Below are 13872 nucleotides of genomic sequence, written 5' to 3' on the forward strand. Positions count from 1 at the left end.
CAGCATATATCACAGTTCTGACAATTGTCTATTAAGTGTGATAAGTCTTTACTCTTAATACTGTCTTTAAAACTCTTAACATTATTTTGGCTTCTCTCTATCATTTTTGTCTAGTTTGTTCCAAAGATGGGGCCCAAAATATCGTAAAGAATGCTTTCCATAATGCACGGTGCGAAAACGCGGAATATTGAAATCGGCGTTCCTCAGATTGTACTGTTTCGGGGTAGTATTGAATATCTCTGTTATGTAAGTGGGCACAAGTCCGTTTTTTACTTTATACATTAAATGGCGATGTTTTGTAACCGTTGTTGATACAGACTTCGAAGAGCTGCTCTTGTTAGAAGCTCACTGTAGGCCTCCGATTTGGATTTAAAAACTGCCCTGAGTGCGCGCTCTTGAATTCTCTCCATGTTGTTCTCATCGGATGATTTGCCAAAGTGCCATACGACATCACAATATGTTAGGTGGGGCAGAATATTGGATTTGTACAGCTGTAACTTTGCGGACCATGGGATTAAATTACCTTATCTCAATAATACCCTGACCTTACAGCTCGTTTTCTTACAAATCTCTTTAATGTGATCACTAAATGTCAATTTGTTATCAATGGTTACACCGAGAATTTTGAGATAATCAGATGATTTGACTTCATATCCATCGAATTCCATAGTCAATACATATCCAGGGGTTTTCCTATAAGGTTTCGGATCAATGGTAAGGATTTGCTGAGGGTTGGCTTGCAGTTCTCCTTGTACCATTGTGACACTGCTTCTGTTTGTCCCCTGAGAGTTTGGGCGGCCTTCTGTATATCTTTATCATTCGTGTATATTTGATGATCATCAGCATACATAAATAGAGTTAGCAGACTGTCTATGTAGCGAGCGATGATCACATGATTTTTGAACAAGTTCCTGAGTAGAGGCCTGAAGGAAGAGCCTTGCGGACAACCCCTTTTTTTTGTTCTTTCCATGCGTTTTCTACTCTCAAGAAAGGATCGCAAAAGATTCAGTGATGTTTCAGAAAAGCCGTTTTGGTTTGCTTTAAGCTTCCGATGCAGGGTGCAGCGAATTAAAAGCTTTACTCATGTCGGTGGATAAAACAGTCACATATTCTTTATTATCGGCAGCCATTTTCCAGTCCTCTGTTAGCCTTATTTAGTGTAGTTTCACAGGTATGTGTCATTTTCTGGTTTGGATGTGGATTAATAGCTTTTATAATTTGCTTGGAAAGTAATGATTCGAATACTTTATCAACAGAATTCAGTACTGTTATGGGTCGGTAATTTCCCCGGTCGCTTTTATCTCCTTTCTTGACTTTCTTGAAAACAGGGGTCCATTCCATTATTTTCCACGTATTTGGCCAATTTCCCTTTCTGATAACGGTGTTATAGAGACTTGTAAGGACGGTACCACACCTTTAGCAGTTAACTTTAGAATTATCCACTACAAAAAGAAACTAAACCTCTCTCTTCTGAGTGTTGGTATACCCGTGCCCTATCGTGGCAAGTAGCAAACTTCCCTTTGTTTTGAAAGGAATACATAGCTTATTGATGCAAGGGAGAATGATAGCTGTATAAATTTAAGACGCAATTATGTCAACTCGCCACCAGGCCTCTCGCATATCTCATTCGTTGTCAATCAAATATTTATGAGATTGTGATCGGAAGACTCACAAAAAAATGGCGATGGAGGCCGCTCCAACATCACCGCAGTTAACAAACTATGCTGCGCAAAACACGGCTACAGTCACTCACACAGTCCCTGCATCACATACTACCGTTAATCTCATACAGCCTGAACAAGGAAAGGGGCTTTACATCGTTGATCCCTCACAACAACATGCTTTACAAATGTTTGGAAGTCCGGATCAGAGAACGTTCATGGCGAACCCGGTTGAATTCAACCCCGCGGCTGGAACAATAACAACAACGGCTGTTTCAAGTGGAAATGGCCAGATAACTATGGTAAGTGTTGAAAATAGTTTGTCACCCTAAACTTGTGTATTATTTTGGTCCAGTAGAATTCGCTACACATTCGAAGTGAGCCTGAAATCGTTCGATCTCACAGCAGATGCGATTTTCGTTGACCATTGTGTTGGCACGCTACTAAAGTGTTTGAGCTAGCGCACTGTTCGGGTTTTTGAATACTTGTATGTCGTGATTTGTTCACAGTTTACTTGGTCTCAGGAAACTAAACCCGCCGGTTTTGTCGTTTTTTAAAACCGTCCAATCGAGAAATATCTTTCGAACTGCCTCGCTATTGGTCTAGGCGCTTGCAAAGTAGATGACTGGGCTTTTTGTTTGTATTAAAATCGTTAACACGCTTTCTCACGAGCGATGTAAAAGAGTTGTTGTGTATATATCAAATGAAATAATATGTCGTTAACTGGAAAAAATTGAAATTCTGCTCATTTATTTCAAGAACGATCCATGCTCCGCTTTCGATTGTTCGATTTATCCAGAAATGTATGACGCTTTCGCTTTGCATGTTGATGGTTGCGAACAGGTGTTTTTCCTGTCTGTGAAATTTTGTGATGGAGTGCCGTGCATTTTTTTTTGGCTTTAAAAATGCAAATTTATCTATTTTGCTTCCAAATTCTGAAATTTTTCAACGCCCAAAAGAACTGAAGCTTTCTAGAAACGTAACTTTTTGACATTGACAGTGGTGGCTCTCATGAGAATAATCTCGTTAGTAAATTAACTTAAGCTTAATTACCCTTTTCCCTTGCTTTTCGTTGTGCCTCCATCTTTTCACAAACTTATAGATTGAAGATATTGGTGATGTAAACGATTCAGGTGTGTTTATATCGTTTTTGTTTTAAATATATATCATCATTGCTTTAATAATAGCTATCAAACGGATATCAATTTACTGATTTTATCGAATGATTGATTTCCATTCATTGAACAACCTAGGTTATATTTATGTATGAGGAAAACTTCTCCAGAATGACTTTTACTTTGTACTAAGAGCAGATATCAAAATAGTATAAATCATAACTTTCAATAATGAGATATAAAATTATTATTGTCAACAGTTTCATTCTAAAAACTGAAACGGTTGACAATTTCTCATTATTTGAATTTATGATTTATATTATTTTGATATCTGCCGTAAGTCTTCCTAAAGGCCCACCTTCAACCGACAGGCTTTTCGACCGTTTGTTTTTGTTATGGAAATTCGCATTGCTTATCACAGCGATCTGACTGGATAAATTTCAGCTTTGGCTGGATTTTCATGTATGAAAATTGTTCTACGGCACACAAAGCCTGTCAGTTGAAGGTGGGCCTTTAACAAATATATCCTGTAGCTGTAGGTGGTTTATTTGGTGGAAATCAATCATTTGATAAAATTACTGAATAATTTATAGTGGTTTGATAGCTCTTAAGCAATAATGGTGTTTCATTTTGTACCACAACATTATCGCAGGGGCAAATTATCCCACAGGTACCCCAAGCTCGATATATGAGCAGCTCTTTATATGATGACCTTTGCATTGTTACGTGACTCGAGCGATTTGCACATTTATAAGGATTTGTATGGGGAAAATAACGATTGTTTCTGTGACCTATGAAAATGTAACGATTTAAATAGAAATCGTCTTACCTTACTTAAGTTGAGTGTTTTTTCCCTCCTGTGTGGTCTTTGAGCCGATTTACGGCCATTCCTGTTAGTTTTTGAGGAACCGGTTTCCTCCCTCTATATATACTAAACAAGGTTGGGTACTCTCACAAAGCAGTCGATCCGATCCGCCGAACGAAAACGGCCGTAAATTCTCTCCAGCATCTCCAGTCGCCTTGAAATTCCGGGTAGAGCACGGACGCTAGTTAATTGTTTCTTCCGTGGTCTTTGCTTGGCGTCAAATCTTCACAGAGGCCGAATAAAACGTCAGCAATCTCTGAAAACTTTCCCGTTTTAGCCATCGAAAGAGGCTTTGTTCAAACTTCGCGTTACCCAGCAATCAAAAGTTAGCTTAGCGACCCGGCCAGAGACTTCCACTCCAGGTGGGAGACAGTCCTTTGCTCCCATCAAAAATCACTTCCTTGAATTCACTTCCTTGAAATCCTACTGCAAAAGTCTTTCTTTCGTTTCACAGATGAACAACAATGATTATTGAGAACTGCAGGGTACGAGGGAAGTGATTTTTGATGGAAGCAAAGGACTGTCTCCCACCCGGAGTGGAAGTCTCTGGCCGGGTCGCTAAGCTAACTTTTGATCGTTGGGTAACGCGAAGTTTTTTACACATACGTATTGCGGGCTCTATGTTTTGTACAGCAATGATTGTCCCCACTTTACCAGAGTTACAAATGATGCAATTTAATTTGCTACTATAACTTGCGGTTCAATTTTCATACCTTGTACCTTTTTTAAAAATTTTGAGCCTAGGGTATATTATGAAAACGCTTTAACTAGAGTCCAGGCTCATTCCCGAAAAATGAGTGGAAACTGCTTACGAACTTTCATCTTGCGAACGAAATGGCGTGTTTTCTTCAATAATCAGGAAAATACCGTATTTACCCGTGTACATGTCGACCTTTTACGGCCTCCAAAGAAGCTCCAACAATCGCCCTCGACTTATACCCGGGTCAAAGATTATGCGCCAAGTTCCAGCTAAGCAATTTATTCAAAATTAACATAATAATGTTCTCTTGGGCATAACGAACGCAATGGACAAAAGCCGACGTACATTGTAAAAGACTTCAAAATGAATGACAAAAGACTTCAAAACGAATGTACAGGGTAAGCAATTCCAGTTGAAATAAAAAAGGATTTGTCCAACTCTAAATGTTGAAGATACTCACAAGCACAAATAAGAAATAGACACTGGAAATTTTCGTTTTCCAAAGGCGGAAACCTATATAAGGCATTTCTGTTTCTTCGAATAAAACACGATCGTTCAATGGCTTAGTAACCTGGCGCAATACCTCGTGTTTGCGTGCAAGTATCGTCACTCGTGTTTGCGTGAAAATGCTGGTTGGTAATGATTGTTTTTTATTCTTTATACAAACCTGGCAGATTTAAATGCTTTTGCAAACTTCGTATTGTTTGGTTTATGATTTTTGTTTTGTTTGTCATTTGAGAAATTGTAAGTCAAGGACCAATTAAACCTTGCACATTTTCGCATCGTTCGCAAGTTATTTTCAAAGATTGACTCCTGCTTCTGTGATGTTGCATTGTGCTTATCCTCTAAACCCCTTTAAAGTTGAACAACGAAACAGGTGAGTTTGAGGTTTACATGTTCGATTTCCGGAGAACTTTTTCGAATTTCAAGGACAAAATGCCCGCATAATACAACAGTTGCTGAACAACAAAACTACTAAGCGCTTGAGGCCCTGATTTTTTTGTGTATTTTCCAGGAATCGAAGAATACAAGATTAGTGTCCCATGAACATTTGACAAAGAAATTAAGAAATTGCGTTTTTTGCCATCAAAAATGGGGGGTCGACTTATACATGGGATCGACCTATACACGGGTAAATACGGTAAGCGTTTCAAAATAGTCAATCTCTTTGGCTTTTGTGTTTGTGAGGGTGGTAGACAGCTGCTTTATCAATAATATCAGGCATTTCTTCAAAATTATGCGGAAAATATCGTAAGTATGCGGAGGATGCAGATTTTAGGGAATTATGCGGATCTGCATCGCCGCATCCTATCAGATGCCATGGTAAGGTAAGACGATTTTTATTTAAATCGTTACATTTTCATAGGTCACAGAAACAATCGTTATTTTCCCCATACAAATCCTTATAAATATGCAAATCGCTTGAGTCATGTAACAATGCAAAGGTCATCATGTAAAGAGCTGCTCATATATCGAGCTTGGGGTACCTGTGATTATCCTCCTAGTAAGATGTACACTTCTCGCAGTCCCTTTGGAGCCAGCCCACTTTGACCATTCATGCAAGCGAGCTGAGGGGAGAATATGGTGATAGAGCGAGATATAGGGACTTCACTCTTTTCTTGAACTGACATGTTCAGAATCATAAAAATCTGCTAATCTGATTTGTGAAAGTGACATGACAGATTGTTCTGCCTTTTTCATTTCTAATGTAAATAAACACTCGAATAACTACAGTAATGGCATGGGAATATTTATGTGCATGTCAAATTCAATTGTCTATTCGGAAAGGAAACTGCAGAAAAACTACTGTATTTACTCTGAATTTAATGAGCGACACTCCAAAGAAGCCCGGTAAAAAGAGAGGTAGAAAACCTAAGCAGAGAGAGGTCTCAGATTTTTGCCGAACTTGCAGAGTAAATGTTAAATTGATTGTTGGAGTGTTTTGGCAAGTTTGATGGTGTGCTGTTCGTATACAACGACGACGGTACATTATCAATGGACCAATCAGAATTTCCCGTTGCTGGTGCAATGGGAAATTCTGAACATGTTGGTTACAGAAGAGCATGCAGTCCCTACATGTATATCTCGCTCTATCACCCATGGCTCACTACCGTGACTGATCAAAGCAGGTGGTTCAACGGTCTCGGAAGGGACTGCAAGCAGTCTAAGTAAGATGTAGTCTAAAAAATCATCAAACTTGTCGGAGCCTCCTTTACAGAGGATCAACCATCACAGTTTATTTTCAGGATATTATATATTTAGTGTTTACAAACATACAGCTGTAACTCCAGTTAACTGTTAAGAGGTGACAAAGTGAACTATTTTTTTAAAGTGCTACTACGACCAAAAAATAATTATTTTTTTTCTTTGGATTTCAAAACTATGTTAGCTAAACACTAAGTGACCCAGTTTTTAAGTTTTAATTTTAAAGACACCTGTTTATTTTCAATACGTGTGTACGCGGCTGAATTAACATGGAGCATGGGAGTTTCAGGCTTTCAGATTTTTAAACTCGTGTTTTGCATATAAAGTACGGTAAGTTGCGTTTAACCCTGAAATTTTAAGCTAGTGCGTCAATGATGTCACTTTCCCTAGATCCAACCCTCTGAGGTCCAATTGGTCAGTTTTGAACGTGAGAAATGGTGGACCATGAAATCCAAACATTACATTTAAAATGAACAGCCTTTGGATAAAAATCAAAGGTCAAAATTTTGCCAGTCTGGTTTTAAGCGACCATAGTAGCACTTTAAGTGTGCCTTGTTTTTTTACATGATAGATGAATGGACAACCCATTGCAACTCAGAGACTTCCTGTTGCCATGGAAACTTTGGATGAACCACTTTATGTAAATGCCAAACAGTATCACAGAATAATAAAAAGACGACAGGCAAGGGCAAAGCTTGAAGCTGAAGGGAAAATACCCAAAGTTCGAAAGGTGAGTTGCTTGGTCATTGTTTTTTCACTAGTAACTTTCACTGTACAAAAATAACTGTTTAAAAATTTGATTAAGGTGATTCCCTTGTTTTGCACTGCGCATCTCATACTGCGCATAACATTGCAACTCGGAGATGGCGGCGTTTTACCCCGGCCATCTGAAGAGAGGAAATAAAGGCCGCATTTGCTGATCAAGAGCTTTTAAGAGCAATCATAATAACTCTTCTCGGTTAGGAAGGTGTTGTTTTGAAACTCGCCCCAGGCCTTTTGCAGAAAATGATCATTTTGAAGCTGAAATTACCCCTTTGCTATGCATTATCATAGTGTTGCGAAGAAACAAGCACGGTGACCCTCCATTCTTAATGGTTTTATTTACTCGTAATATGTACACGGAAAACATATTTTAAGAAGAAAAAAGTTGGATAGTAGAAGTTGTAGTATTTACATGTACATATAAATGACGTGAAACTGCATTTGGAGCCCAACACAGAGTGCAAGGTGATGACTGCAATTTGCTTACATTTCTTTTCAAGATTGAGCAATTTGAAATCACTTTACTTAAAGATTTTAGCCCGGGCAAACAAATAAGTTCAAGTTTTCAGTAATAATCATTGGTTTTTGCTACATGACAACAATTTTTCCGTTTGATCTAGTTTCGAACACTTCTCGCGTAACTCAGAAAAAACACGTAGAATAAAGGGCATACAGCGCGAAAACAAGCACGGTCACCCCATCTTTTTATTGCCTTTTTTAAATGCCCTGTGTATGAATATCAATTGTACCAAGTTTGAAAAAAATGTGGATAGTATTTCATTTTCAAGGGAATTACCTTAAATGTGATTTCTGTGTGAAAGTTTGCAGCTGTTGAAAAATGATTTCAACAGGTAAAATTTAGCTGTAACAAGATACTAAATTGGGTACTTTGTAACAGCAAGTTTTTCGAAAGCTGTTTCATACGCAAAAATAACAAAAAGGGATGTCTTTAAAATTTCCGTCGATTAACACGCATCAATAATTAGTAAGACATGCAGAGAGAGGCTGAGTGGTGGGATAGTATATACACCACTGGTTCTGTTGAAACCCTTGGTTGATTAGTTTTTGAGATAGAAGAATGATCTAGCACCTCTCATCAGCAGACTTCTGTTCAGTATTATACAATTCATAAGCTATTTTGTCAGTTTAGTTTAAACATATTTTCGGTTTGGGTAGAAAGCCAGTCACGTTGTACCTTACAAGAGCCGGTGCATGACACAGAAAATATCCTGAATTTTAGAGAAAACCATTTTGAATTGATTAGCCACAATTTTAATTCAACAGAACTACAGTTAGGCTTGTAGATTAAAAACATCTTGGTCCTCTTTAACGCTTTGATGCATAAATGGGCCTAAACCTGCCAGACTTAGTATTTTACTCTGTCTAACACCAGACGATTTTACTGGTCAATGGGGAACCCCCAGGAGTCAATTGGTTAATCACTCACCGTCCCCATTAACCCTTTTTCACTTAAGGGTGTTAGTTATAGCAGAGATCGGCACGCTGAAGGGGCACATGCAGAGCACCATGAGTAAGAAAATATGGCAACCCATGTAGCAAGAAAATTTGGTTTTGGTCAAGGTACGACTGTACAACTGTCCACCCCTCCATATATGGCAATGTGAAACTCTGAGGTGCAACCACCCTTTTTTTTGGCAGGAAGTTGCAGGGCCAACTGTGTTTGAAATTTGTAATACAGCGAAACACAAAGCAATTTTAATGTAATAATAATAATAATAATGATAATAATAGTGATGATGATGATGATGATGATAAGAATAAGAAGAAGAAGAATCAATATTAATTTTGTATGCTTGTGCCCAACATGGGGGCCATACTCCACCTAGTTTACAGCATACATCTTTGATAGCTAACATTGTAGATCTATGTTATGGTCAATTTACACCTGTGAAAACAAGGCATCAACTGACCAGTATTGTGTGACCTTATCGTTGGCTCAAATTTAGAGCTCCTCGAGGTCAGCTGTGTTTTATTTTTTAAGTTGACCACTGACCTGGTACTGGTTTTCGATTGGATCACGGGTTCAAGCCTGGTTAACTTATTGTAAGAATAAATAACCCAGGAGCTCTGCTTTAAGGCTTGGCTAGATCTAGATATCAATTATATTTTACTCTAAGGCCAGACGATTTTACTCACCTGCTTCAGTGTTGAAAGGGTGAAAATCACTGATCACTGATAATTACATGTATTTCCAAAAACATGTGATAGGCATCTCAGTGTACATGTCTTGCTATAAAATGTGTACCTCATCAACGCAAAGCCCACAGGATACAGTATCTTTGCAATAATACTTTAATTAGGGCATTTGTAAATGTACACACTCAGAAGTTAATGTAGTGTACGGCATTGACTGCTGGCAATTTTTTAAAATTTACTCAGCCAAATCTGAAGAGGTCAAGCTGGAGTCTAACCATTGAATTCTGTCTACATACATTTTCAGAAGCTTGGTAGTAGATATGTACTTCAATTGTTTAGCTTTGTCATTTTTATTTTTCATTAAGACTTCTCTCTGACTTTCCATTTTTGTTTTTAGCTTTGTTCTGTGACCATCTGTTAGCTTTGTTGAAATGATCTTTTTGTGTTCTTAGCTCTTAGTTTCACTGTAGTAAATGGCCGAAGCTCAGTAGCAGAATTATTATTACAGTAATTTGTCTCTAGGACAAGCTGTGAAATCACCTCCTCACTTAATTGTCATTTCTGCCTACTTCAGAAATATCTCCACGAGTCAAGACATCAGCATGCTTGCCGAAGGAGACGTAGCAATGGAGGACGATTTGTGACTAAAATTGGCTCTGATGGGACTGGAGAGGAAGGTGATGAAAACAGCCAGGTTTTCCAAGAAGGCATGGTACCAACTCAAGAACATGATCCTCAAGAACATGCTTATAATACTGTTGTACCTGACCCAGAGGCCACCAGGGTACAGATAACCAACCAGGGAACAGAGCAAAATGAGTAAGTTACTTTTAAAAGAAAAGGAAAGGAAAGGAACTTTATTTAAGTGTCTAATTCATCTAGCACCGGAGCACTAATCAGGGACACTGTAAATTTAAATACAAGTCAAATCAAATGTTGGTTTTTGAGGAGAGGGGAAACCAGAGTACCCGGAGAAACCTGTCTATGAAGAGTAGAGAACCAACAAACTCAACCCACATATGACACCGAGTCTGGGAATTGAACCCGGGCCACATTGGTGGGAGGCGAGTGCTCTCACCACTGCGCCATCCCTGCACCCCCTTCGCAAGAAGTAGTTTGGCCAAATGTTGTAGATTTTTTATGCCCTAGGAAATTGTTTTTTTTCACAAAACAAGGTACATTTTGGAATTTCAAAACTATGTTAACTAAACACTAAGCAACCAAAGTTTAAAGCCTTGATTTAAAAAAGACACTTGTTTATTTTAAGTGGAATTTTCCTATTTAATGGTCCGCTATTACTAACTTAAAGTTCTTGAGAGAGCTGGATCGAGGAGAAAATGACATCAAAGACTCACTAGTTTAACAATGCAATGCGTGTGGGCTTTCAGTTTAAAGTCCCATTTTGCATATATAATAAGCTGCATTCACACACTGAAATTTTAAGCTAGAGAGCCTTTGACGTCACCTTTCCCTGCATCCAACCGTCTGCGGTCCAATCGGTCAGTTTTGAACATGAGTAATGGTGGACTGTGAAATCCAAATCTTACACCGGCCAAAGTAAACGGCCTTTGGATAAAAATCAAACCTCAAAATTTTTCCAGTCAGGTGTTAAGCAAACACTCTTTCAAAATCTGAAGAAAAAAAGGAAGTGATTTTTTGATCACAGGGGCACTTAAGACTCATTTACTGTCAATTATTTTTTGGGGGAAGGCTTTTTGTATCAGTTGGTGTCGTCATTAAGATTGAGTTGTTCCACGAAAATATACATCTTCTCCCCACCTCTTCTCTCTTGATGTGGCTTGTTTCTTGGACATTCTTACGAAAGAAAGTAGGGGATCAGCGATCTGAACCTCTAAGTGCCTGTTTTAAACCACATTAAATGCAATGGTCATCTTCTGTTTCTTTTCAGATGCTGATTGTTCAAGGCAGCAGTTACTGTACATAGTATAATAATTATTGTTATTGTGGTTATAAAACTTTTTGTTGTTCGTTAACTTTTTAAAAAACAATTCCAACTAAGTTTTAAAGTGTTTTCTGGCTGGCTGTGACTTTGAGGTACAAGCCACATTGGCTTGTAAGTCTTCTCAACTCTAGGACGTTTCTGTACTTCTCTTTTATTCATTAAACTCAGTAATCCCTCTTTTTCTTTTACAAAATGGTTAGCCTTAAGATTCACAAATCCATTACTGTCTGAGGTCTACGTTATCTTGGCTTTTCATTTTCATTAAATGACAATTTATGAGGTATCCATACAATTTCAAGAGTCACCAAAATGTTGGTCCTTTCAGGGAAAATAACCAGCCATAACTGGACCATCAGTCCAGTCAGCCCTCAACTGACGAGTAAAATCGTCTGATGTTAAATGAAGTAACCCGTAAATCAATGAGTATGGACAGGTTACCAGAGTTTATTCCACAGCCTTATTACGAATGCAAACAAGGTTGTCTGTGACCTTGTATGTATACAGATTTCTATGCCTTTACTAGATAATTAGAACAATTTCGATATATTAAAATTCAGTCCCAAACAAAAGGCATCATCTCGAGGCTCTGCCGAATAAATCTAAGGATTTGTATGAGTTTATTCCCTAGAGCCTCGAGATGGTGCCTTTTGTTTCGGACTGAATTTTAATATATCGAAATTGGTCTATTGTGTTATGTGGTTACAATAAATAGTCAGCATTTACCTCAGAGAGTGAAGGGGGTAGTTTCTAAAGGAACTGTGGTGCTGCGACAGTGGGGAAGTAGTATACAAAAATTTGGTTTTATCAACAGAGTTGATAATGTAAATTGGCCACCGTACAGAGATTCTAAAAGCTCTTAGAATCTCTGTACGGTGGGCTATTTACATTATCAACTCCGTTGATAAAACCAATTTTTTCTTACCTGAGAGGCGAAAAGGTCTGTGTTTAAACAAGTTCCTTCTGCACTTTTTACCTCTCTTACATGTGCCTCATAACTCAGTCACAACTCAGAATTGGTCTATTCAAATGTATGGACTGTAATGCCAAAAAGTTGAGATAAAACGAAACAGACTACACATCATGAATAAGGAAGTCTGCAATGTCATCTCAAAACCCTCTGAATTGAGTGCATTCCAAACTAGGTCCAGACCTTGCCTTTGTCTCAGACTGGAATAAGCTTTGAAGTCTATTACATTACTGAAATGATGCTTGGAATGGATTGAAATAGGCCACTTAAAAAGACATCGATTTAAATATTAACATCAGAGTCGTATGTGCCATTTTGATGAACAGATTTTTTTCTGGTTTTGCCAAGGAATATTGTTTTGTTTGTTTTGAAGTTTTGAATTCAGGAAATAGAGACTTAACTAGCAACTGCCGTGGAGCTCATGTAAGAGAACAATACTTGACAGGTTGTAGAAAAAAACAATTGACAGGGAGTTCAGGTCAATATTAAAAAAGATTCCAAAGTTTTATATGTTAAGTACAGTACCGAAAGTTATTTATAGATTGAGACTTCGACCCCTTGTGGAGAGTTCAGCTAATTAAGAAGTGTTATAATTCAACACATGATGTTAAGGTGTGTGGGATTTTAAACGTGAAGTAAATTAGTTCCTGACAACAGAGAGGCAGATTTCCATGCTAACATTTCATGTGCATGTTCTTAAGAGCTTCTGCCTGAGAGAGCGGGGCAGACTTGGAAATGAAGGTCGGCCGATTTCGCTTAAAATTGGTACACAAAGTACTTTTGTCGACTTATGTAATATGCCAAAGTTTCAGCTTCAACGACTTTTTTTTAGCCGAGTTCTGGATATCAGCCCCTCAGGGGTCCCCAGAGGCTGATTTTCAGTGCAATTTTGGCCACTTTTAAATCTCTCTTTTAGCAACAGGAAATTAATTTCAGGCAAAAACAAAAACCATCTTTGTAAAGCCCTATCCTCAGGCTTTTATGGGTGTGAACATTAGCTCATATCAATTTTTCGCTAGCCTGTGGCTGTTATCACAACTTGGTCATATTTGAAGCATATGGGAAGCAACCGGAAATGGCCTGTTTTTCAGACCAAATATTTTCCATGCCCATGTTTTATATCTTGAGGTCTTAGTATCCCTGCAAAGTTCAGCCCTTAGTTTAGTAATATCAAGAAAAAAATACTAAGGTTGAGGCTTTTTACTAACAAAAAAACTTACGAGAAAATGGCTAACCAGGCCACTTCCGGTTAAAGTTTCAACAAAGCGTGCCTGCAAAAATCAGCCATTTAATTTCGATTATCTTTTTTCCTTCCAAGTTATGGTTAAAAGAGACTCTGAAGTTAATTGTCACCGAAAAGACTTGCCGTTAATAAGAAATTTTTATGTGATTGTTTTAGGACCGATCAGATAGTGGTCCGACAGCGGTTATAAATTTCTTTTGAAGAAGTCTTGAAAATTACGGACAATAGAGCCGC

At 38.1% G+C, this 13872-nt stretch overlaps 1 protein-coding gene across 1 annotated transcript; it reads left to right on the forward strand.

The window, feature by feature from the left end:
* Window positions 1-1655: 1655 nt before the first annotated feature.
* LOC138043631 (uncharacterized) lies at window positions 1656-11715 on the forward strand. The gene is made up of 4 exons (XM_068889990.1): window positions 1656-1963; window positions 7118-7276; window positions 10040-10284; window positions 11375-11715. The coding sequence occupies exons 1-4, from the start codon at window positions 1679-1681 to the stop codon at window positions 11379-11381; spliced, it is 696 nt and encodes a 231-aa protein (XP_068746091.1). The 5' UTR covers window positions 1656-1678; the 3' UTR covers window positions 11382-11715.
* The last annotated feature ends 2157 nt before the right edge of the window (window positions 11716-13872 follow it).

This window comes from Montipora capricornis, chromosome 3 (genome assembly GCF_036669925.1).
Source record: "Montipora capricornis isolate CH-2021 chromosome 3, ASM3666992v2, whole genome shotgun sequence".
Lineage (NCBI taxonomy): Eukaryota > Metazoa > Cnidaria > Anthozoa > Scleractinia > Acroporidae > Montipora > Montipora capricornis.